This window comes from Eublepharis macularius, chromosome 8, assembly GCF_028583425.1.
Source record: "Eublepharis macularius isolate TG4126 chromosome 8, MPM_Emac_v1.0, whole genome shotgun sequence".
Taxonomy (NCBI): Eukaryota; Metazoa; Chordata; class Lepidosauria; order Squamata; family Eublepharidae; genus Eublepharis; species Eublepharis macularius.
The window spans coordinates 12726648-12751948 of NC_072797.1; the positions used below are offsets into that span (position 1 = coordinate 12726648).

Below are 25301 nucleotides of genomic sequence, written 5' to 3' on the forward strand. Positions count from 1 at the left end.
TCTATACCCGACAATAGCCCTGCAGAGAAGATTAGCACATCAAGCTCCAATCCATATGCAAAAGAACCTCCTCAGGATACAGTGAAGCCTCCCTCCATTAGCATTCCACACCCTGGGAAACTCTTACAGGATGACTCAGCTCAACCCCACCCCTCCTGAGTAGATATAAATGACCTGCAAACATCTTTTCCACACTGTGACACAGAGATCTCTGTCTTTTGGTGCTATACCTCTGAAGATGCCAGGCACAGCTGCTGACGAAACGTCAGGAACTACAATGCCAAGACCACGGCTATACAGCCCGTAAAATCCATTAATACAAATTTCTCTCTGTGGTTTTATTTGCCAAGTTGAGCAGTTGCCAAATATGAACTCCTCCTTACCCAGGAGTAATGTCAATCCATCTAAACACTTTTACTATTCATTTCAATGGGACTGCTGCCCATTGGTCCACTATATTATAGATACTGATGTCCGTTGTCAGGCACACTATCTACAGGAAAGCCCATGTAGCAAAACAGTCATCTGGCCCGTTTCCGACAACTGCAACTTTACAGATCTGGAGCTGTGGAAGAGCCTCTGCTTTGCATGCAAAAGGTCCCAGGTTCAATCCCTGGCATCTCCAGTAGGTGATACAAAAGACCTCCACCTGAGATGCTGCCAGTCTAAGCAGTCAATGCTGACCTTAATGGATTGAGGGTTTGATTCAGTATAAGGCAGCTTCATGTGTGGGCAGATGCAGCAGTCTTCTCTTTGCCAGAGAAAGCAAAGAAACTATTGTCTCTGCTGTTGTCCTTGTTCACTCTGGCAACACTGGGAAGAACAGCCCACAACATGCTGTTGAGGCAGATGTGGGGAGGTTACTGAAATCTAAGGGGTTTGGACTATGAGGGCTAGACCTACAATAAATCTGAGCCTCATCAACCTCTCATGTACATAAGTCCAAAACACAGATACCAATTCCACAACTTTACAGGATGCTCCGACAGAGGTTCTGCCGAAGTGAACATACATGTTGTGAATTACCTGGGGATGCTCAAGTGCTCCATTCATGCGCAGGTTGTTCTTGCTTGGTGTATGTGCATGCCGCTTTCACAGGAGCTCCCTTTGTGTGATTGCATCTGCAAGTGAGTCCAGAGGGTGGAGCGCCAATTCAGCTCTGTTTTCGCTGCAAGAACAAGTACTGTAGGCTCCTTTGACTTGCCAATTTGCATTTCTTTAAGTTGTGAAAAAGTATCAAGATCTGCATTTTAATGAATGCAGTTGAGGAGGAATTGAATGTATTCAGGCGGAGCAAACTGAAGTGTGACTGTGCAAGCCAGTGCATGGGAAGTTGGAGGGGGACATGTGAAATGAGGTTCACTTGAGTGTCCCTGGATACTTAACAACGTGCATTTCCACCCTCTTGTTCAGATCAACAGAGCGGGCAGCTTTTGTATGGTTTTCTGCAAGAACCTGACCCCCTCCACCGATACACACATCAGAGCAGCTATGCTTACAAGAGTTCATTGAATCAGGGTACATTCTGTTCACTTCGCATGTTCCAGTGTATTTCAATGGGCTGGTATCTTCCATGTGCTTCTATGGAAGAATGTATCTCTATTGGCTAGAGGCATGTTTTAAAAAATAAAACTAAACCAAATACATAAAAACAGAACTTTTAAGGAATGTAGATGCTAAATACCATGGGAAATTTCTGTGTGTGCTTGATCAAGGAAGGCAATTGGCCAGAATGAGGACGATCAACAAAGAGGATATTCTCCCCACACAGAGGCAGCTGCAAGTATACAATTCCAAAAGCAAGACACCTTTACTTAAGGGTGAAGAAACGGCAAGAGCAGAGACTTCTGCAATATTCCTTCTACGAGGAAACAACCTCAGCCATCATCCAGTCAACATATAACCCTATGAGATCATTTAGGGGCAATCAACCTTAACTTGTTAATTTATCTGTATCCATTATTCCGTTTAACAATCAACAGTCTAATAAGGTGCTAAGTCACATTTAGAAGCTTTTGAAAACGGTCCAATTTAAGGATCCTGCACTTTAACAGAATGTCGGTAAAGGTCAACACAACGTGTGGGTTTCACCAGGCTGAAATTTCAGAGTGTGTTGGTACCTCTTTGCACATTAGGTGTAAATTAAAACGTTTTAAGTGCATACCCCCCCAATGTAAGGTGTAACAAACACATGTTTGCAAACACATTGGTCATACAGGTACGCTTGTCAAAGGGCTGGGATTAGCTAGGATTCCCTATTGAGTGAACGCAAAGCAGCCAATATGGGTTTTCTGCTCGATAATGTGTCCAATTGCCTTGATCGTCTTGTCACTTTAGTAATGTGCAGTAAAGAACCCTGCATGTTGCCAATAATTTAATAAAATCAATTAATACTGCTCAATAAATACATAAAAGTAACTTTTCTTATCTTTCAAAACAAAAATCTCTAACTTCAACCAAAGTTAAGGATGATTGTCCCATGATTAACTAAGGCAAATCTGTTTTATGTGGATTTCTTTCTCTTTTTTTTTCTTTACATAAAGCAATCACATAAAAATAGTTATAAATAGAAAAATTCCAAAGGATTTCCCAACCCTCCCCACCTCATCCCGTCCCGACAATCAGGAAACGTAACAAAAAAAAAAGAAATTGTCCCTTTTTCTTCAAGTACTTGTAGATTATTCAGTACTTTGAATCTTTGGATATTTTACAAGGACTCCAAATCGTAGAGGGGAAAAGAGAGGGGAAAAAATCTGCTGAAGGAAGCCATTGTCTGCAAAATTGTAGCGCATAAAGATGCCTGTACATATTTAAAAGGGGGGGGGAGTTTGATCCTTTTTTAAAGTTCAGTTGCTCTTCCCCCTTTCCCTCCAATTTGCTTCAAAGGTGCCATCTGGCAGTGTATGAACAGGGAGGGGCAGTTTAGGGGGAGCGTGTCATTTTTGACTTGGTCTTTTAGTTAGAAAAAAGTCTTAAAGGATCCCTTTGGAAACGAGATCCTTTGGAAACAAGATCTGCAGCAGTTCGGAAGATTGCACACCCTTCGGGGGCCTGTGGAAGAAGAACAAAAAAAAAAACCAGAATCAAGTCTCTTTCGGCAGCACTTTGGATAGTCAGTTTTTATCAGGCTAGGAGTCTATGGTGGAAGGTAAAGCTCAGAAAAAGAGGACAAGGGACCCATTTTTGAAGGTCTTTATGAAATGTGAACATGGCCCTGGATTTTTGATTTCATGTGATCTTGAAACAGAACCTACTACTCCATACTTTGTAAAAAATTCAGCCTGTTCCCTCCCAGCATTCTACTGGTTCGAATCCCATTCCTGCCATGAGCTCAGTAGGTGGCCTTGGGTCAGCCACTCCTCTCAGCCCCAACTCCTCAGCTGTATTGTGGGGATAATAATAACACTAACTTGTTCACTGCTCTGGGGGGGGCACTAATCTGCCTAGAAGAGTGGTATATAAGCACAGTTATTATGAAAACTACTGTAGCGTAATAGTTAAGAGGTTGGGCTGTGCATCAGCACTCTGCTGGTTCCAATCCTACTCCTGCCATGAGCTCGGTAGGTGACCTTGGATAAGCCACTCCTCTCAGCCCCAGCTCCCCAGCTGTATTGTGGGGATAATAATAACACTAACTTGTTCACCGCTCTGGGTGGGGCACTAATCTGCAGTACATAAGTGCAGTTGTTGTTGTTGTTGTTGTTGTCCCTCTTAACCCTTCTCTCCTCTGTCTCATCCTCTGTTGAAATTTAGGGCTGATTCTCATGTTACAAAGTCTTTGCATCCCACAAATATCTGATCCAGTCCTGTCAACCAGATCTGCCGTTGGAGTTTTGTGCTTAATCCTCAAGGATACTGATTGGAACCATGTCACACATTCAGAAGAGCTTAAACTCTTGCAGTTTCCCCTCCTGAAACAGTCGCAACGAGCTTCTATTTTCCCCACTGGGGAAAGGAGCCTGTGAGTACATGTGTAGACAATCTCTACATGGAAGTTTCCCTAGTGGCCTGGCTTCTAGGGTCATGTCAGGTTGGGAAAACAGCATCAGGGGAAGAGTTAACCATGGGAAAGGTTAACCAGGGGAAGGGCTAGGCCCCACCTCATATTTTGTCCCCCTTAAGTATGGGAAAACCGTACAGGGCAATCACAAAGGCCCTCCAACTGTCTGTGCATATACCGAGCTTATGTTCATGGCATCTTCAACTTCTGAAACGGGATTACTTTGGCTGCTTTTCGAAGGATTTGTGGCACATGCAGCTGGGTTTTAAGAGATATCCATCCAAACCAAGGAGGTACCAATTTTTTTTGTCCAAAAAAGAAAAAGGAAGCTGAGCGTCAAAGAGTAACGCATCAGTCTAAAGATTGCACTGCCTTCTCATAGGAAAATCAGGATGGATTAAAAAAACAGCCGATCTGGATGAACCTAGTTGTCGAAGCCCAGCAGTTCAGGCTAGGAGGCTGGTGGGTAATGGCTCCCTTTTCCCTAAAATATACCCCTCTTAAAAGTGTGTAGTAGATAATCCACACTCAGTGGAAAGTCCATCTGGTGCCACTCCGTAAACTACAATCCAGTAGCACAGCCTAGCCCATAATTGAACAAAGGAGATCCACATGTCTATCACTAGTTAAATCTGGGCGTAAATCAATGGCAGTGCCTCTAAACGCGGATGCTGAGAATTTGCGCTGCAATCCTGTCAATGGGCTGTGTGTTCCTAGGCCGTTCTTGCTCAGACCCCATTTTCATTCTGCTACAGCTAGTCACACTGCAGATACCTTCTTTGAAGTGCAGAAAGATGGAAGAACACTTCTTAGAGGACGAGAAGTTGAGAGCAAACAATACATAGGAGAGAACCAAGAGGGGGTTGATCGTTCTGTACGACAACTGGCCCAAGACATTTTGAAGACTGAGGACTCGACTAGATGTGATAGGCATCCTTGGGTTTTCCCCAGGGGACATGCCACCATTTTAAAAAGTGAGTTCCCAGCTCCTTCAAATTATGCCATGGGCTCTGATTCTGGGAAGGACCACTGAGAGCCAAAACAAGACGTCACGAGTTACTAGAGTTCAACTCGTGTTTCCTTACCTCAAGCTTTGTTGGGAAGTGTAGGCGTTCTTGCAGCTTAAAGTTTAACATTTACAGACTGGCAGGGAGGGAAGTGCAGGCGTGGGGCGCCTTTCCTCTCGCTCTCCAGGTGCATTGCTGCATTTCCCCTTCCCCTGCTCACACGGCCCAGAGCTACATAGCCCGCTCGCATGGAGCATTGCTGCATCCCCCCCCCAGCCCAGCCCCAATAGAGAAACACCGGGCTATGCAGCTCCGGGCTGCGTGGCTTCAGGAGGGGGCCAGGCGAGAGAGGAGGGGAGATGCAAGGAGGGGCGCCTTTCCTCCCACTCTCCCAGTGCAGCCTGGTGTCACTCTGTGGGGGCCAGGCCAGGCAAGAGGGGGAGATGAAGCGATGCTCTGTGAGAGCGGGCTATGTAACTCCAGGCTGCACAAGCGGGGGAAGGGAAAATGCAGCAATGCACCTGGAGAGAGGGAGGAAAGGTGCCCCACGCCTGCACTTCCCTCCCTGCCGCTCTGTAAATGTTAAATTTTAAGCTGCAAGGATGCCTAACTTCCTGGCAAACCTTGAGGTAAGGAAACACAAGTTGAACTCTAGTAACTCATCACGTCTGTTTCGGCTCTGAGGCATGGGGAAAGGAGGGGCTCCTGTTCCTGCTCCCTTACACACTATTTCCCTCCCTGAAACAACACCAGAGGTGTGCAGGCAAATGATAATGATAACGATGATGATGATGATAACTGCATTTATATATCACTCTTCCAAGCAGATTAGTGCTCTACACAGAGTGGTGAACAAGTTAGTGTTTTTATTATCCTCCCGATACAGCTGGGGGAGCTGGGCTGAGGGGAGTGGCTTACTCAAGGCCACCAGCAGAGCTCATGGCAGTAGTGCGATTCGAACCAGCAGAGTGCTGATTTGCAGCCCAACCACTTAATCATTGTGCTACAGCAGCTCCCTAGCTCCATTTCAGGGAGAAAAAGCAGTGCATGGAAAGGCATGACTCCCTCTTACCTCTACACCACGGTGGCCCTGTCCAGAATCAGGTCCCGTGGTGCAGTTTAAAGGAGTTCCTGGTTGGGAAACTCACTTTTTAAAATGAACCTGGGGATGCCCGTCATGGGACCAGAGGCACACAATTCAAATAGGGCACCCCACAATGGGGGGAAGGTCCATTAATTAATTAATTAACAGATGAATTCCCATGCTTTGACGGCAACCCAAATCTGCCTTGGATGAGGCTGCCTCGTTCTACTTCGTTGTAGCCGGACATGCCGCGGTGAAAATGGAATGGGACATACCAAGACGATGCACTGGTCAGAAGGTGATTCAGTTGCTGGCTTCAGAAATAGGGGCAAGGTGGTTGAGTCCTGCCAGCCCACTGAACCCCGTACTCCAGGGGTCCGGGAGCGAGAAAAATGGCCGTGCCGAGAGGCTGTCGTTGGGGCCCAGGGCGAAGGTGAAGATCCCGCCATTCCTCTCCATGTCCAGATGCGTCCTCCCAAAGAGCTTCATTTGGGTCTCCTCAAACTGGGTCTCCAGCTCCTGCAAATTCAGAGCATTCTTGGCCCCGTCCAGAAAATGCTTAGGGCTGGGGCCTGGAAGGCACATGGCTGCGCTGCCGAGATGGTTACTCATCTCTTCCAGAGCCGGCGGCATCATGAAGCTTTTCTCATCTGGTTGGCCGTTCTGTGCAAACAATAAACTCGCCGCTCTCCAGGTGGCTGGCTTGCGCCCCCTTCTCGGCCGGGAGATCCGGCAGCTCTGGCGCTTAATGTGGCGGTGCAGATGGTCCGAGCGGGTGAAGCTCTTGTAGCAAAACTTGCACTGGTAAGGTCGGATGCCCGTGTGGATGCGCATGTGGTTCTTTAGGTCGTAGTTATGGACGAACTTGGCATTGCAGTGGATACAGAGGTAGGGCCTTTCTCCAGTGTGCTTCCGCATGTGAATCTTCAGCTTGTCTTGCCTGCAGAAATTAGAAAAAAACAGACTCTTGTCATTACCTTCTTGTTGCCAGTCCCCCAGGGCAGATTGGCCATTACCAGGGCTCATTTCGAGGGAGAACGCACAGGAACGCAGTTCCGGCAGTTCCCCAAAGAGGTTACATGTTAGGTGGCCCCGCCCACCTGACTCTCGGGCCATTTTGGGCCCATTTCGGCCTGGATTGGGGCCGAAACGGCTCGGATCAGGCCTCTGACGGGTGGTGGATCACTCTCCTGTTCAGCAGCGGCCCAATCCTGACCATTTTGGGGGCATTTTGAGCCCCTTTTTTTGCTATTTTGGGCCCATTGTCGGCCCTGAATGGCCAGGATTGGGTCCAAAAGAGCCAGGATAGGTGATGTCAGAAGGTGTGGCATATGCAAATCAGTTATGCTAATGACACACTTCCGGTGATTGCAAGGGCAGTGGCATATGCTAATGAGCTATGCTAATGAGTTATGCTAATGAGTTATGCTAATTATGCTAATGAGTCCCTCCAGCTCTTTTTCTACTAAATGACCCCTGGACCCCTGACCATTTTGGGGGCATTTTCAGCCCCTTTTTTTGCTATTTTGGGCCCATTGTCGGCCCTGAATGGCCAGGATTGGGTCCAAAAGAGCCAGGATAGGTGATGTCAGAAGGTGTGGCATATGCAAATCAGTTATGCTAATGACACACTTCCGGTGATTGCAAGGGCAGTGGCATATGCTAATGAGCTATGCTAATGAGTTATGCTAATGAGTCCCTCCAGCTCTTTTTCTACTAAATGACCCCTGGACGTTACAGTCAACAGGACTTTCCCTGGTGGGCAGATAGCCTGCCCCCTACACACACCTGGGGTGGAACAAGAACAGCACGGGGGCGCAACTGAGTCGTGGGGGAGTGAGTCTGGCTGGCTGGGCAAGGATGCGCCTCTCCCTTCTTTGTGTGGGGTGAAGCTGGGGTCCTTTTCCAGGGCCATTTTTTCTTCCCAGTCTCCCCCTGCCAGCCTACAGAATCGGAGAGTTGGAGGACACCGTGCAGCAACTCTAGTCTAACTCCCTGAGCTAAAATAGGGTATCTTCAATCTAAAAGAAATGCCAGAGTCCGAACTTTCAGCCAGTTTAACTAGGAGCTTTTCCACAGCGGGGTTTCACTGCAACGGCTTCTTAACTATATTGGGCGTTTCCTTCTCTCACAGTAGAAAAGAGAAAGAGTCCAGTAGCACCTGTAAGACTAACAAAATTTGTGGTAGGGTATGAGCTTTCGCGAGTCACAGCTCCCTTCTTCAGTTACCTTCCCTCACACACAGTGTCATTTGTAGATCGTTGCTTTGTCTTTGAGTTTTTCTTGTGTTTTTTCAGACTGCTTTTACAGTGGTCTGGGGGAAAAAATGAAAAAACCAAAAATGGGAGAGCAATGATAAGGGCGAAATAAGGGGGAAATGAAGCCCAGCTGGAGCAAAAACCCAGTGCGGAAGAGCCCCGTCATGGTCCCTTCCCAGATAGCTTGGGAACTGGAAGTGCTTTAAGGAACCATAGAATGCTCCGCCTGTTCAAAAAAGGATGGGGCCACCGAGTTGGGACTGCAGCCAGGCTGTGCTTATACAGGAGATCCATTTATAAGACTCATATCCTCTGAACAAGTGCGGTACACCCAGCCACTAAGAGCCCAGCTACAAGTGACGCCTGACACAGGTTGGACACTTGTCAGCTTCCCCCAAGTTTTGATGGGAAATGTAGGCGTCCTGGTCTTGCAGCTGTAATGGAGAGCCAAGCTGTAAAACCAGGATGCCTACATTTCCCATCAAAACTTGAGGGAAGCTGACAAGTGTCCAACCTGTGTCAGGCGTCACTTGTAGCTTGGCTCTCAGATGCCTGCAATGGGAACACTTCCCAAAACTGCCAGGATAGGAGCTACCATGTTAGGAGAAATGGCTGTTTGAGGAACCTGAAAGCACCTCTAGCAAACGGCTGGCCGTCTCCTTTCAGATGCCTCCTCAAAAGGGAAGGGGTGCTGCTGACATACTTATATGGAGAGCCAGTGTGGCATAGTGGTCAGACATGTTGAACTAGGATCTGGGAGACCCAGGTTCGAATCCCCACTCTGCCATGGAAGCTTGCTGGGTGACCTTGGGCCAATCACATACTCTCAGCCTAACCTACATCACAGGGTTGCTGTGAGGATAAAATGGAGGAGAGACAGCTGTAAGCTTATTTGGGTTCCCGTTGGGGAGAAAGGCAGGGTATAAATGAAGTAAATAAATAAATACTTCCCCCAGCAACTGAATTCACTGAATGGTACTTTTATGTCTTTACTTTTATTTTAATTATTCAGGGGAACAGACTTTGGTTATATGTGCCATAAAATTTTGGGATATGTGTTCCAATTCATATTGCTTCACAGTGCACTAATCCGTGGCCTCACATTCTAGCTGTAGCTGAAGAAGTGAGCTGCGACTCACGAAAGCTCATACTCTACCACAAATTTTGCTAGTCTTATAGGATCTACTGGACTCTTGCTCTTTTCTACTACAGGTGTCCATTAACATCCAAGATTTCAGAGGGCTCAGTGAGCAACGGTGGAGAAGTCCTCTTCCGTAAACTCCCCTCTGCTAGCTGATCTCATAGATTACGGTTTGTACTGCCACGAATAAATCAAACACATATGCAGAAAGTCTCCGATTAGATCCTGAGTATCTCTGTTTACGTAGCTCTTTGGTAGCCAGCCTGGGAAAGACAGGGAAGGCTATGGGAATGACATCTGCCCCTCATCGCTGTCAAACATCAGCAGAAAGCTCCTTGCACTGGAAGAAAGCATCAACAATAGGATAAAGGTCTAGATGGGTAGCCACGTTAGTCTGTAGCAGTAGAAAAGAGAAAGAGTCCAGTTGCACCTATGGAATTAACAAAATTTGTAGTAGGGTATGAGCTTTTGTGAGTTACAGCTCACTTCTTCAGATACAGCTACAATGTGAGTCCGTCTGTCCTTACATCTTGGCGAATGGAGTGATTTCAGTTATCCGGAGAGGCAGGGCTTTTTTTCTGGGAAAAGAGGTGGTGGAACTCGGTGAGTTGCCAGCACAGGGGGCAACTCTTGGCGGGAGGTGGTGCCCCTGGTACCACATGTGCACGCGCAAAGTGCATGCATGCTCCCAGGGCCAATGACGTCACTTTGGATCAGCTGGAACAAGGGGGGAGTTTTTAAAAGTTTAAATCACCCTGCTCCAGCAGCGCGGAGGGCAATCTAAACTCCCCTCTGTCTGGAGACCAGGGGCGGGGCTACCAGCCATGTGACCATTTTCAAGAGGTGCCAGAACTCTGTCCCACCACGTTCCAGCTGAAAAAAGCCCTGTAGAGAGGAATTTCAAAGAGAATTAGAAAGAGAGACTGTTGAATTGCAACTGATAATGAAGCTCAAGACGACACTTCCATCTGGATTGAATCAAGACCCAGGCTTCCTGTCTCATTGCCAATGCTGATTTTTCCACACCCACCACCCCTCTGCATTCCCCACCCTATCCAATCACCCCTGCTATTATCATCCACTGGCTTTTGTCATTTACCTGCTGTTGTCATTCCACATCTGAAATCACTCCACTCACCAAGATATAAGGCTAAATGGACTCACATTCTAGCTGTATCTGAAGAAGGGAGCTGTGACTCACAAAAGCTCATACCCTCCCAAAGATTTTGCTAGTCTTCTAGGTGCCACTGGACTCTTGCTCTTTTGTGCTGAGACTTGGCCCAGAGCAACCAGATGACAGAATTCTGCACCCTGAGGAGAAGCCTCCTCATTAAAGAAAGCAGGCAAAACACTCTTATTTTTCACAGTAATTACAAACACAATTTTTAAAAATAATTGCAGAAACTATCTCGATACCCCAAGCAAAGAGGAGCCACACGGCTAGATCAAGACACCCATTTCCAAACGAGCGTTGTGAATGTCTGAGGCCAGCAGGTGGCAGCGCAACCCCACGTAATGGCACCACGGGCCCTTACATTGAGAAAGCTTGTATTGCAGTGAAGTGTGTGCCGAAAAGTACCCCAAACTGGAGGTTTCACTTGGGGCTGTGTGCCAGAGCAAACTGAGGATCTGCATCACGAGGTTAAATGCACAGGGCTCTCCTTCTTTGGAGGTTTTTAAGCAGAGGCTAGATGGCCATCTGACAGCAATGCTGATCCTGTAAACCTGGGCAGATCGTGAGAGCAGGGCCGTATCGAGGGGGGGCAGGGGGGTAGCCTGCCCCCGGCGCCACCAAAGAGGGGGTGCCGGGTGTGGCTGCCAGCCGCCGGGAGCGTGCCAGAGCTGGCAGCTTATCGCGTGGGAGGCTGAGCACAGGGTTGGGAAGCCCTTGCCTGCCCCGCCAATGGAGCAGCTGGCTTGCCGCGTGCGCAGGACCTCCCCAGCCCTGTGCTCAGCCACCCACGCGGCAAGCTGGCCACCCCAGCGCACGCTCACGCCGCCAGCTCCGCGGTGCACCAGGCACTATGCGTGTTCACAGAGGGCCGGGCAAGGGTTGCACCGGGCGCTGGCAACCCTAGATCCGGCCCTGCGTGAAAGGGAGGGCAGGAAGGGTTACATCAGTACTTAGTTCTCATGGCCCCTTCTTACATGCCCAGGGGAAGGCCGATCGCCTCCTTGGGATCATGTAGCAATTTCCCCCAGGCCGGTTTGGCTGGGGATCCTGACAGTGTTTTGCCATCTTCTGGGCATGGAGGAGGGGTCACTGGGTGAGTGGGTGGGGGAAAGGGGAGGTAGTTGTGAATTTCCTGCATTGTGCAGGGGGTTGGACTAGATGACCCTGGAGGTCCCTTCCTACCCTATGATTCTATGATTCTAAATACAACCACCGGCTTCGGTGTGATCCTGACCACCACACATGCAGGCAATGCAGCACAGCCCTGCTTTCCTGGGTTTTTTTGCTTGACAGCCTCGTAAGGCACAGATGCGCGCACACCAGAATTGGATCCTTCGGCATGCAAAGCTGGGGCTGTCCCCTTGAGCCCTTCCCTAAGTGTCTTCCACTAACTTAATTCCAGAGTAGTAGCTTTACGAGTCTGTGGCCACAAAACAAAACACAAGCTTTGTTCTGCACCTTTGTTTTTCCCCCAAAGGAAAAAAAATCCCTACATACAAGACAGAGGCCACCCGAAATAACAGTGGGTATCAGGCCTATTCCTTGGTTAGTAATTGGATGGGAGACCTCCAACGAAGACCAGGGTTGCAGAGGCAGGCAATGGCAAACCACCTCTGGTAGTCTCTTGCCTTGAAACGCCCCTCCCCCCAGGGGTCACCATAAGTCGACTCTGACTTGAGGGCACTCTCCACCACCACCACCACCTGTCCTATTAAACACCAGCCAGGCCACCACAAACATAGAGACAGCATCGCACACTTCTTGCTTCTTTTTTATTTATTTAGTGAACCTTTGCCCCACTCTTCCTTCATGGAGGTCTATACGGATCTTCATTAAAAGCTCAAAACAACTCTGCAAGGTAGATTAGGCCAAGAGAGGTCTCAGGCCATCCAGGAGATTAGAAAATGTCCTAGTCTGACCCTCTAACCAGTGCAGGGCTCTCCGGAAGGAGCAGCGTTCAGCGATGGAGCAGTCGCTTTGCACGCCGAAGCTTCCAAATTCAGTGCCCGGTACCTCAGCTGGGATTAGAAAGACATCTGCTAGACGTCTTGGAGGGTCACCGCCAATTTGGCAAGATAGTACTGCGACGGAAAGACGGTTGGTCAGCCTGGCTGTAAGCATGCAGAATCTCCTAGAACCGTCTTGGAACTCTGGACACGGCTGTCCAGCCTCCTCTGTCCTTGGTGCCCCCAAGTTGCTTGACGGCAACAGCCTATCCTGTCTGCCTCACTGTGGGAGTTGTTCCTGCATCGCATGGATCCTGGTCGGACAAAACGTGGAGCTCTTGCCTAAGGCAGGAGACTGCACAGAAATGGGCTGAGGCTCCAGAAGTTCCCTGGTTTTGGCATCACTGACTGCACCCGAGGGACTAGGCTACAGTTCTATTGAAAGAAGCACGCACGGCTGCTTCAACTTCTACCCAAACTCTGCTGGGACATGCAGTCACTGTTCATGACATCCATACGGGTGGCTAGCACCTTTGTGCAATTGTGCAAAGGGACGCCTGAATCATTTCCTTCGAGCCGAAACTGGAGCATGCCGCTCCCCCTACAAGGTTTCATTCCAACATGCCAAGAAATCTGCACTTCACAATCACCCCTAGTTATTCCCGTCACTCTAGCTCAGGGCCAAGCTACACATGACGAATGACACTTGAACAGCAAGTGTATTTCTCCCTGTTCACTTGCCCTCCAATCAATCCACTTGCCGTTCAAGTGTCATTCGTCATGTGTAGCTTGGCCCCCAGTACACCATTTCCATCAAACACAGGTACAATCTGTGTACAGCGCACACTTGAGTTTTCTTTGCATGTACATCACGTCATTCTCGTATTGCATTCAATGCATGTACAGCTGCATGCATGATTTAAAGCCCACGTATATCTTGGTGCTGGTTCCAGGTTTCATTGTTCAAGTGAAGGTACTGCAGGATGCGTGCACGTTCGCTGTGACATATGACCAAGGTTTCTCTCTTACCCTTCTTCTCTCCTTTCACCTCCTCGGGCCAGGGACATTGCGACTATGCTTATGCCATAGGAACTGTTTCTAATAAGGCCGCAATGTTCCCATGTCCCAGCTCAGCCCCCGTTCATTCTAGGAAGATTTGTGCCAGCGTGCAAGGTGATGGTTTGTGCTTGGGGAAGGAACAATTCAAATAGTTTGCAATACGCATGATGCAATCCGGGCACGGTGCGGGGAGAGGGGGACGGGGATCACTCAACGATGTGCAGAATAGATTTGTGAATTGTCTCACAGTCAGCTTTACATGTTGATACCAGTCCAGGGAATTCTGAGTCAGCGCTGGGTATGATACAGCTCTTTTGAAAGGACAATGGGGCTTTCGCTATCTTACATTTTGTTTGCAACAGTCTGCCAGTCATAGACTACTCCTAAGACTAATGCTGGCCAGCTGCCAACTATCAGGTCCCCGTGGTCCTTCCGAGCTGTTTCTACTTTTTATAATCAAGACACAACTTAAATAGCTTGTTTGCAGATTTACTCAAAAGGAAAAACTGCCTTCAAAAGCTGTACCATTTTAATCCATATAAGGCCCCAGTCATGCGTAAGCACACGCGCTCCATAGCTACAAAGGCTGCACCGCATTAAAGGGGGGGTTAAATGAACCCCTTTAATGGGGGTTCATTTTTGCAACATGATATCGTTCTTGCTCTTTGACGGCGATCTTAAAAATACAGGCGCTCCTGAGAATCCGCAAACTGGCCATCCCTGTGTTATGGTCACATGCACTCTTGCAAGCATCGCATTCACACAACCAATCTGGCATGTGGAAGCCACAGAGGACACCTGAACAGGTGCCAACTCCCAAGTCATGGAGGACTCAACACAGCATCACAACCGCGGATGTTTTGAGAGTGGGTGATAGGGCTGTGCATGCATGGCCTGCTTGCCACAGGGCTGACGCAACATGTGTAGGCTTTTCTGACACTCCCCCCCCCCGAGGATGACCTTATACTCAATGCTTGTAGGCACAGGCCTTGGCTGCTGATACGAACTGCTGGCGAGACCATTAAATACATTCAAGGCCAAACACGAATATTATTCAGGGAGCATGAATAAGCTCTTACTGAAAGGGGTGGAACTGCAGATCAGTGACAGGGCACAGGTTTGGCATGCAGAAGGTTACAAGTTCAGTTCCTCAGCCCCTCTTGCTCACTCTGAGAGCAGAGCTAGGAAGGACCCCAGCTTGAGATCCTGAAAAGCTGCTGCCACTCGAAGCACAGAATACCAGTTAGAAAGGCCAACAGCTTGACTTAAGAGGCAACGCTTTTATACACATAGACGAGTTCAGAGCCTTTCAAAGAAGAAAAATGACTTCCTTCCTACAATGCTTTTGGACAAAATTGTAGAATTATAGAATCCTAGAGTTGGAAGGGGCCTTACAGACCATCCAGTCCAACCCCCTGCCCAATGCAGGAACAGCCTAAAGCATCCCTGACAAATATTCGTCCAACTGCTCCTTGAAGACTGCCAATGAGGGGGGACCCACCACATCCCTGGGCAGCCGATTCCACTGCGGAATCACTCTTAACGTGAAGAAGTTTTTCTTAACGTCCAGCTGGTACCTTCCCTCCTGTAGTTTAAACCCACTGTTTTGAGTCCTATCCCCTGCTGCCAACAGGAACAGTTCTCTTCCTTCCCCTAAGTGTGTTTGGTGTTGGATCGGTGCAGCCAAACCAATTCTCTACCCCTTTTGCTGGATCCCCTTGTCAGTCCCCAAGGGAGAGTCAAATTTGCCCCTTTTTCGGCTCTGGGCAGGTTCTGCAGGCCTGCTGTTCTACCACAAAAGCCCTTTCAAATGTCGCTCGGAAAGCTCTATGAATTCAATTGGACTGCAGAGGCAAATAAATCCCTGGGTCTGTTCTCGTGGAGGATAATTAATGGCTAATGAGCAGGGCCTTTAAGTAGAATAATACTCTCCAGCAAGAATGTGATATTGAAGCTTATAGCTGGGAAAGGGAAAGGGGAAGGCTAATTCCCAACAGAGCTGCAGGATCATATATGAATTCCAGCAAAGCTTGACAAATGCAGGTTCCTGGGGTGCTCCTGCCTCCCCATTCTTTGCCTGTCTTTGCAACCATGTGCAAACAGAAAATCACGACGCAGCCCAGAAGTATCTGGCCTTTAACAAGACTTGCATCATGCCAGGCGCATCTGCTCCTAATAAAACCTCTGCAGAGGCCTCAAGCTGCTCGTTTTGGGAACTAGAACTATGATGAAGCCGCAGGTGGCTCTGGCCTGGGATACTGCAAGGTGGTTGTCTCAGGAGGCACATTTTGGGGAGCCGTTAAAGGCAGAAGGAAAAGGGATGGATGGATCCAAAAGGCACAATTCAGTGGCAGGTTCTGCTCGGCCAGCTTCAATGAAACATTGGCCGTTTCCACACGGCTTACCTTGTTCCGGAAAACAGCGAAATCTCGCACGAAATGGTGCGAGAAGACGCTGTTATCGTGCAAAATCGCGTGAGAAGACGCTGTTATCGCATGAGAAGACGCGATAACAGCATCTTCACACGAGATTTCGCTCAAGATTTCGCTGTTCTCCGGAACAAGGTAAGCCATGTGGAAACAGCCATTGTTTTTCATTGGCATGTGACAGGCTGAACACCTCACTGGATTGCACTCCATATTTCTTAGCAGAAGATGCCATTTGGGCGCATCCCCAGACATTGAAATGGGCTGGTCTTCATTTGTCATTTTTCCCTTTAAAAGTGACATTAATTTTGATGGGTGATTTAATTTTCCACCTTAATAACCTCCTCAAGCGTCCCACTGCTTCTCTTTCTGATTTACTATCTGTCATGTGTTTAGCAAAAGCTGACATCTATTCTGAGAGAGGAACAGTACCACTCTGGCAAAATTTGGGCAGACTATCTACAACAGGGCTCCCCAACCTTTTCGAGTCTGTGGTCACCTTTGGAATTTTGAGGCAGGGGAGCAGGCGTCACCACAAAATGGTGGCCACAGAAAAGAGAGTAAAACACAAAATGGCTGCTATGGAAGGCAGAGCCAACCACACAAACACACACAAGAGGAAGGGATGTGGGAAATATAAGCACACACAGACACAGAAGACGCCCAAAGGGGGGGGGGATAACAGAAAACAATGAGCAGTGAGGGGAAGTGTCCCCATTGCTATGATGTTCTCTGGTCCTCATTGCCTCACAAGGATCCTTCTCCAGTGGAGAGAATCCAAGTGTAAAGCCCCTTTATTTATACGAAGGCAGCCAGTGATAGTTCTACCTTCTCAATAAAAACAACAACATTTGATTTATATAACACCCTTCGGGGCAACTTAACGCCTGCTCAGAGCGGTTTACAAAGCGTGCTGCTATTATCCCCACAACAATTGCCCTGTGAGGTGGGTGAGGCTGAGAGAGCTCTGAGAGAGCTGTGACTGACCCAAGGTCACCCAGCTGGCTTCAAGTAGGAGTGGAGAATTGAACCTGGCTCTCTAGATTAGAGTCCTGCCACTCTTAACCGCTACACCAAACTGGCTCCTCTTACTTTCATGAAGTATATGGTGAGTTCCTTGGAACGCGCCTGAGGCAGCCATGGCACCCATGGGTGCCATGTTGGAAAACCCTGGTCTACACAAAGGGGAAGTTACCACACGGGCCTGTCTTTTGTCCCTCTCTGTTTTCCACACAATTACAGACATTTCAGGACTATACATTTCATGCATAAACAAAGGAGTCATCTCTTCCCTGATCACAGCGGGTTTTTTTAAAGCGCATGCAGACCTGGTAAAGCGGACTTCACAGATATTGCACATATATGGCTTCTCTCCTGTGTGGGTCCTCATATGCCGCGGCAGCTTCCCTGCACCCATGATGATCTTGTTGCAAATGGGGCACTGTTGTGAAGCCTTGGGTTTGATCTTTCTTTCTTCCGGCCACCGAGGGAAGACTCCCCCAAAGTGGGCGGCACTGAGGAAGTTGAGATAAGCGCTGTAATCGTTTTCAGCCTTTATGTGTCCCAAGTGAGCTGTTGGATTGTTGGCAAATATGTCCTTGAAGAGGTCGCTGGGGAATGGTGCTGGAGGGGGATCCTCTTTCTCTTCTTCCTTGATTTTCCTCTTCCTGATCACTAGATCTAAGGGACCGTTTTCCAGTTGCTGGTCTTCCACTTGGGAAAAGGGGCCAAATTCTCCATTCCATAGGCGAGGGAAGAAGTCGGGTGCAAATGGAGACAAAGCGGGTCTCCGTTCTGGAATGCTTGATTTAGGATATAAGTTCTCCCTCAGCAGGGACTCGATAGAGAAGTCTCTGATCACCCCCAGGGAGCCGTTAGAGCTGTTGGACGGGAAGCGGTTGGGGAATTCACTAGGAGTTTCTGTGTACACTTCTTCGCTAAGGTCGGATTTCGAAGGACTTTGGTGACAGCTTACGTCTGGGACATCCGTCAAGTTCTGATTTGCAAAGTCTTCTACTTCCTCCTCCTCCTCCTCCTCTTCCTCATCGTCCTCCTCTTCCTCCTCCTCCTCTTTCTCCTCTTCTTCCTCTTCGACGGGCTCCATGATTTCGAGGCAAACGTTGATAACGCATTGGATCTCCAACATCTTAGCCGCGTTGAGGATGTGCTTGATGTTTGAGGTGGTGATGGTGAGGGTCGAGGTGTAGGCAAACTCTAGGATTGCCGAAAGTGCTTCAGGCTTGACAAAGTCAATCTCGTAAACATAGGGCTGGTCCGCTAAAGTGCCGGTAGTGAAGAGTTTCTTAAAATACTGGCTGCAGGCAGCCAAGACAGACTTGTGGGTCCTATATTCTTGGTCCTGGACAATAAGGATGACATCGCAGAGGAGGCCATTGTGCCGCTGCTCGTTTAAGCCACAAAGAACTTCGCTGCTGTGGTTTGGGAATGGGATCCCAATCAGGTCTTCAATGCCATTGGCCATATTCTCATTTAGAGCCCTAGGAGAAGAGAGACACACAAAAATAATGAATGAGCACATTCATATTTATTCATAAAGGCAGAAGTTATAAAACGTTGCGAGCGGGGGGAATCTTTGAAAACATTTATTAAAATCATTATACCCTGCCTTTCTCGAGGTGGCCTATAGATGCAGCATCAAGTTATAGCAGAACAATGGAAAATATACATATTCCTAAAATGAGAAAGGAACTTATTGCTTCATTCTTTATAGCGACAGTTTGGAAATCAGAAAGACTACCAACACTTGAGACTTGGTTTTCCAAAGTTTGGAATCATTTTATTTTAGAAAAAATAAGCAACGACTTACAAAATGCAGAACAATTTACAGAAAATAATGGTTTTATTGAAAAATGGCTTCCCTTTTTGGATTACCTTGAAAAGAACAATCTACAACCTAAATTGAAAGTACTACAATCTATAACAAACAATGGATACTTTGCTAGTTCAAATATGAAATCAAATAGATATCCTCCTGGTAATTGAAGAGGATATGAGGTTAACTTTGTGTTGTTTAATTGTCTATATGCTATACGTGTAATGGTTATTATTATTTGTTATTTGTTACTAATAATAAAAATTTATTTTAAAAAAAGTTATAGCAGAACAATGAAATCAGTATCGGTAATCCCAACAACCCACAGATAGAGCCTAATCAGTCTAGAATACTCTTCCACCAAAAATACTAGCGTTAGGAGGCAATATCAGGCAGATGCCTCAGCCTCTGTGCCCTGTTGGACTTCCAGAGGAACTGGTTGGATGAGATAGCATGCTGGGTGGGTTGCCTGGCAACCAGTGGGAGGGCATGCAGGCATTTAACAGCGGTTGGCACAATGATGACCGGATGTGACCAGAAACAATATCATCACATCAGAGCCGATTCAGTCCCCAAACACGGCAGTTCTGCAATGTTTGGGGCTGATTGGTTCTGTCTCGTTGCCCTCGCTTCCAGTTAGATCAGAAGTGACATCCTCTCGCGCATGTGGAGTGTGCCTGCGGCACTTGCCCAGGGTGCCTGCTGACGGTGGGCAATCTCAAGAGTTTGCCCACCACCAGTTGGCACCTAGCAAGCCTAATGCTGGTCTGAATGGGCCGGCAGGGCTCTTCTTATGTTCTTCAAGTGAACATCAAAAAGTACACCAACACCAGTGGACTCCCCAAAAGACTCTCTGGAACAGGATTCTTTTATGTGCCCAGAAAAGACAGATAGTGATGGCGCCCTCCAGCTTTCCTTGGGCAGATGGTTCTGTAATGCCAGTCCTGTAACCTATTTATGAGCTGCAATTCTGCGGCAAATGCACACACAGACATGTGTAACAACAACCTTGGATGGGAATCGGCATTTTCATGCACATCAAAAAAAAAATGTATCTAGGGAGTTCAATGTAGAGATGTAAAATTTCTGGACACTATAAAGAAAAATGGATCTATTGGGGGAAATTAAAATATACATATTACTTATTTTGACTACATATATTTTACTGCTTTAACAGCAGTAAACATACATCAGCTAGAATTAAAAAAATCTAAACTATCTGGCATTTAATTGTATAATTTCTGTACTGCGCAAACCTAAGTGTTGTGTCCTTGTAGTGTGGTTCAGCATGGTAAACTGTGCGGAGTTTAAGGAGATAAAATGAGATATAATTCCAATGGGCTTAGACTGGAGTTACTCTGTTTAAGATTGCATTGCTAAATAAATAAATAAAATCTGGGAAGCAGGAAAAGGGAAAATGCTTTTTACAAAACAAAAGAAAGTGTGTTATGTGGACAGAAATAATATCATGATACATTCACAATAAGGCTAGCAGAATATTTATTATTGCTATTACTATTATTAACAACAACATTCGATTTATATACCGCCCTTCAGGAGAACTTAACCCCCTCTCATAGTAGTTTACAAAGTCTGTTATTATTATCCCCAGAACAATGACCCTGTGAGGTGGATGGGGCTGAGAGAGCTCTGAGAGAGCTGTGACTGACCCAAGGTCACCAGTTGGCTTCAAACAGAGGAGAGGGGAATCAAACCCGGCTCTCCAGATTAGAGTCCTGCCGCTCTTAACCACTACACCAAACTGGGTCTCAATTTAGATACTGAGTTAACCTTTATAACACTGACTTCTTCAATCATGTATTATCATAACACATATTATAGCACATTAATTTTGGACATACTATTCATGACTAACCAATAAACATATCAAAAATATTATATAGAGAGTATACATAGTAAGCATTGTTCACTAAAGCTGTAGATTGTCTTACATAAAAATATTCATGGAGTAAAACCTTCTTTTAAAAAGCATTCCACTCATTCAAAAAGGGGGGGGGGAGACATTTCACAGGAGTGGGGTGTTTTTGTTTGTTTTTTAGTGTTTCTCAAAATTTCTACTTTTCTTTGGGGAAAACTGAAGAAAATAGGCCTCACGGGGAGAAAACACACACTGCATGTTCCCCAATTTTTCCTCTTTCCCACCAAGCCTTCCCATCTCCAGTTCAATTGGTCCCAGTTAAGCACAATGCACTCAAATCTGGATAGCCCGGGCGAGTCTGATGCAGGGGTCATTTCGTAGAAAAAGAGCTGGAGGAACTCATTAGCATAACTCATTAGCATAACTAATTAGCATATGCCATGCCCCTTGACATCACCGGACGTGTTCCATTAGCATAACTGATTTGCATATGCCACACCCCCTGATATCACCTATCCTGGGTGTTTTGGACCCAATCCTGGCCATTCAGGGCCGAAATTGGGCCCGAAATGGCAAAAAGAGGCTGAAAATGGCCAAAAAGGGGCCCAAAACTGTCAGGATCGGGCCACTGCTGAGTGAGAGAGTGATCCACCACCCGTCAAAGGTCGATCCGGGCCGTTTCAGCCCCAATCCAGGCTGAAATGGGCCCAAAATGGCAGAGAGTCGGGTAGGCGGGGCCACCTGACATGTGACCACTATGGGGAACTACCGGAACTGCATTCCTGCGCGTTCCCCCTCGAAATGAGCCCTGGTCTGATGTCATCAGATCTCAGAAGCTAAACAGGGTCGGCCTTGGTCAGTAATCAAATGGGAGAATTCCAACGAAGACCCTGGTTGCTGTGCAGGGGCAAGCAACGGCAAACTACCTCTGTTAGTCTCTTGCCATGAAAGCCCTGCCAGGGGTCACCATAAGTCAGCTCCACCACCACGAAGCATAGTGCAGTCAGTGTGCATCCAAACTGCAGCGCACACAGGCTTTCATGCACAGAGCTGGATCAGGGCAAGTATCACGAAAGGAAACATTAAAACGTTTGCCGGTTCAACTTCAGTGTTGAAGTCAAACTTCCGTTTTATTCTTCCGCCTCGAAGATACACCTAGATACACCTAGACGTTTAGACAGAAAGTCTAAAGATACACCAAACAGATACACCTAGACGTTTAGACAGAAAGTTCATCACTGTCGGGAAGCTGTTGGAAAATTGATTTTTAAATGTTTATAAAACTTCTATACAGCCATTCCTATTCAAAGCAATTTATAACAATGCTAATAATGGGAGTGAAAAATCAATGTGAACATTTTTCATGACGGAAGCTTTTAATGTAATGCTTCCTTTCCCCCATTTCTCTCATCATAAAGAAACTGAAGCAGAGGGAAAGCAGGTAATTCTCTTCCTGAACGTTGTTAGAGTTTTTTTTCTCTTCAGATCCCCGCATTGCTGATTATAAATTGGGCTATATTTTATCTGCCACTAACACTGCACAAGTATAGAATTTGGAATCTGATGTCTTTTCAAATCGGAACAAGTTCCTAGCCCTCATGCCCCACCCCCGAGAGGCTTCGCATTACACAGGTAACACCTGGGTCAACATCAGAACCGAGGACTGAGGCTGAATGACTTAGATCAGGAGTCACCAACATGGTGCCCGTGGGTGTTTTGATGCCGATCAGGGCTCATTTGGAGCCAGAACGCACAGGAACGGCGTTCTGGTAAGTCTAAAAAGAGGTCACGTGGGTTTTGTCCCCGCCCATGTGATTTCTTTTCCTCCGAGCGCAGGCCGGGCTCCAAAGCAACAGTAAGCTGCTTGGATTCCTTCTGCTCTGCTCTTTTACTTACATTTGTGACAGGGGCGGGGGAGAGAGAGAGCAAATAAGCGCAAGCCGAGTGGTGCTGGGCTCCAAAGGAACACAAGCTGCTTGGATTCATTCCGCTCTGCTCCTTTACTTTCATTTGTGACTGGGGGGGGGGGGGAGAGAAAATGAGTGAGTGACTGGAAGCTGAGTGGTGCTGAGCTCCAAAGGAACCCAAGCTGCTTGGAATTCATGCTGCTTTATTTTTATTTGTGACTTGAGAGAGTGATTGACTGGGTGCAAGCAGGGCTGATGTCAGGGGGTGTGGCATATGCTAATGAGTTATGCTAATGAGTTATGCTAATAAGTTCCTGCAGTTCTTTTTATAGGAAATGACCCCTGATGCCGATCAACATGTTTTCTGGTGCCCACCAAACGTTTTTAAAAAGTGGGAGGGGCCAGGTGGGGCTTTTGCCCAGCAAGGCTTCTGATTGGCCACTGGAGATTTGATTTGCAGTGCTTTGGCAGCAGCTGCCACCGCAGCACGAGGATCTTTACTGTGTGACTGAAGGAAAGTTGCAGTCGCCATTTTGTAGTTGGCTTCGCCTTCTGCTGCAGCCGTTCGATGGCTGCACCTACCACGCTTTATCAGAATTCCAAAGATGTCTGCGGTAGGATTTGAATCCACTGGAACCTTGAGACTTTCAGAGTGTAAGCAAAAGCAAAAGCTTACTCTCTGAAAATCCTGTTGGCTTCTATGGTGCCACTGGGACTCAAATCCTGCTGTTCTACTGCAAACCAACATGGCTACCCTCCTAAACTATCTTATAAAAATGTCTGTAGGCTCACAAAGGTTGGAGTCCCAGTGCCCCATGTTGCCTCTTCTTCCATGACTATCAGAAGCAGAATAAAGCATGCAAATTATTTTCTCCATTACGGCAGTCACAGAATTCACCTTTTCTTATCGCAAAACTTTTATTCCTTCCCCCACTTGCTTTTCAAACAGCCTGTACCCAACCTTGGTTACAAACTCGAGGAATTATCTCACATTTTGTGTCCGGCCAGCTTCTTGGGCCCCTCTGCTTCATCCTGTCCCCGTATCCTCAAAAGCTGCAGATACACCCATGTGCTCTTAACACTCTCTCATGGCCCCTATCGCTGCCATATCTTCTTCTTTGCTCCTTCCCAAAGAAAAACATGATTAACAACACAGGCAGTTTCCAGATGTCTCCGGAGCACCATGTCTCAGCCGTCGCTGCCACATGCCAGACGCCGAACTCCCTGTCCTGTCCTTCAAAGCCCTCTGCAATTTTGCTCCACACCCTGCCCTGCACCCTCCCCTCCCCTCCCCTGTCTGCCTGCAGTCTTTATTTAGACTGTTCCCGACAAACGGAACCACCCCCCATTATTCTCGACATGCTTTCAGTCCCCACCTTCGTTTAATTATCTCTCCTGCTGTTGTGCTCTTTGCTCGCGCTTTCTCTTTCCTCCATCTCTCCATCTCACCCCCACCCCTAACAATACATGTTTTACTCTGCTGGAATTTCTAGTCTACCTGCCCACCTATCGTCGTGGGGCTGGATGCAAAACTCTTCAGATGGCACAGGAAGTCGGGCAGCGACAATTCAATGTACCAACCAAGAATCATGTTGCCCCATGTGCTGGGAAACAGCACGTACTTTGCTGTCTGCATCCTTGGGGGAAAGCGCCTTCTTTCCCCAAAAAATTTCGGAAGTGAAATAGTTCAGTGCCAGAGGACATGGTTTGTACACAGGAGGCCACAAGCTCAGTCCCTGGCATCTCTTTTGTTCACTACTCTGAGTGGGCACTGATCTGTCCAGAAGAGTGGTATACAAATGAAGTGTTGTTGTTGTTAATAATAATAATAATGACAACAACAACAACATTCGATTTATATACCCCCCTTCAGGACAACTTAACACCCACTCAGAGCGGTTTACAAAGTATGTTATTATTACCCCCACAGCAACAATCACCCTGTTAAGTGGGTGGGGCTGAGAGAGCTCTGGCAGAGCTGTGACTGATTCAAGGTCACCCAGCTGGCTTCAAGAGGATGAGTGGGGAATCAAACCTGGCTCTCCAGATTAGAGTCCGGCCGCTGTTAACTACTACACCAAACTGGTTCTTGATGATGATGATGATGATTAAAGGGTTTCTAGTAGTAAATGTTGGAGAAGACCTGTACTGAGAGGCAGAGTAGACAATATTGAATTACATGGATCAGTGTCTGATTCAGGGCCTAGGTAAATGCTATGTTTTCTAGGCATTCACGGCTGGAAACTCAGTTCTCAGACACATGGGAGTAGGGTTGCTTTGTCCAGCAACCCCCAGGACACAGGTGGGGGAAGACATGCCCTAATGGCAAATTGTATTGCCACCTCTTCATTTCTAGCTATGTAACTGGAAGTGACACTACCATGTTGCAGGATGTTCTAGGATTCATTCAAAACCTTAAAGAGTCCAGTAGCACCTTTAAGACTAACCAATTTTATTTTAGCATAAGCTTTCGAGAATCAAGTTCTCGCTTATGCTAAAATAAAATTGGTTAGTCTTAAAGGTGCTACTGGACTCTTTTTGATTTTGCTACCACAGACTAACACGGCTAACTTCTCTGCATCTATTC

At 47.2% G+C, this 25301-nt stretch overlaps 1 protein-coding gene across 2 annotated transcripts in view; it reads right to left on the bottom strand.

The window, feature by feature from the left end:
- Positions 1–1866: 1866 nt before the first annotated feature.
- The window catches only part of ZBTB7C (zinc finger and BTB domain containing 7C), a 106406-nt gene continuing 82971 nt past the window's right edge, over positions 1867–25301 (bottom strand). For both annotated transcript variants that reach the window (XM_054987093.1, XM_054987094.1), the window contains exons 2-4: positions 17424–18593; positions 6367–7031; positions 1867–3051 (exon numbers count right to left, since the gene is read on the bottom strand). In XM_054987093.1, the coding sequence (XP_054843068.1) occupies positions 6395–7031; positions 17424–18577 (1791 nt within the window). In that variant the 5' untranslated portion in view covers positions 18578–18593 and the 3' untranslated portion in view covers positions 1867–3051; positions 6367–6394. The remainder of the gene's footprint in view (positions 3052–6366; positions 7032–17423; positions 18594–25301) is intronic.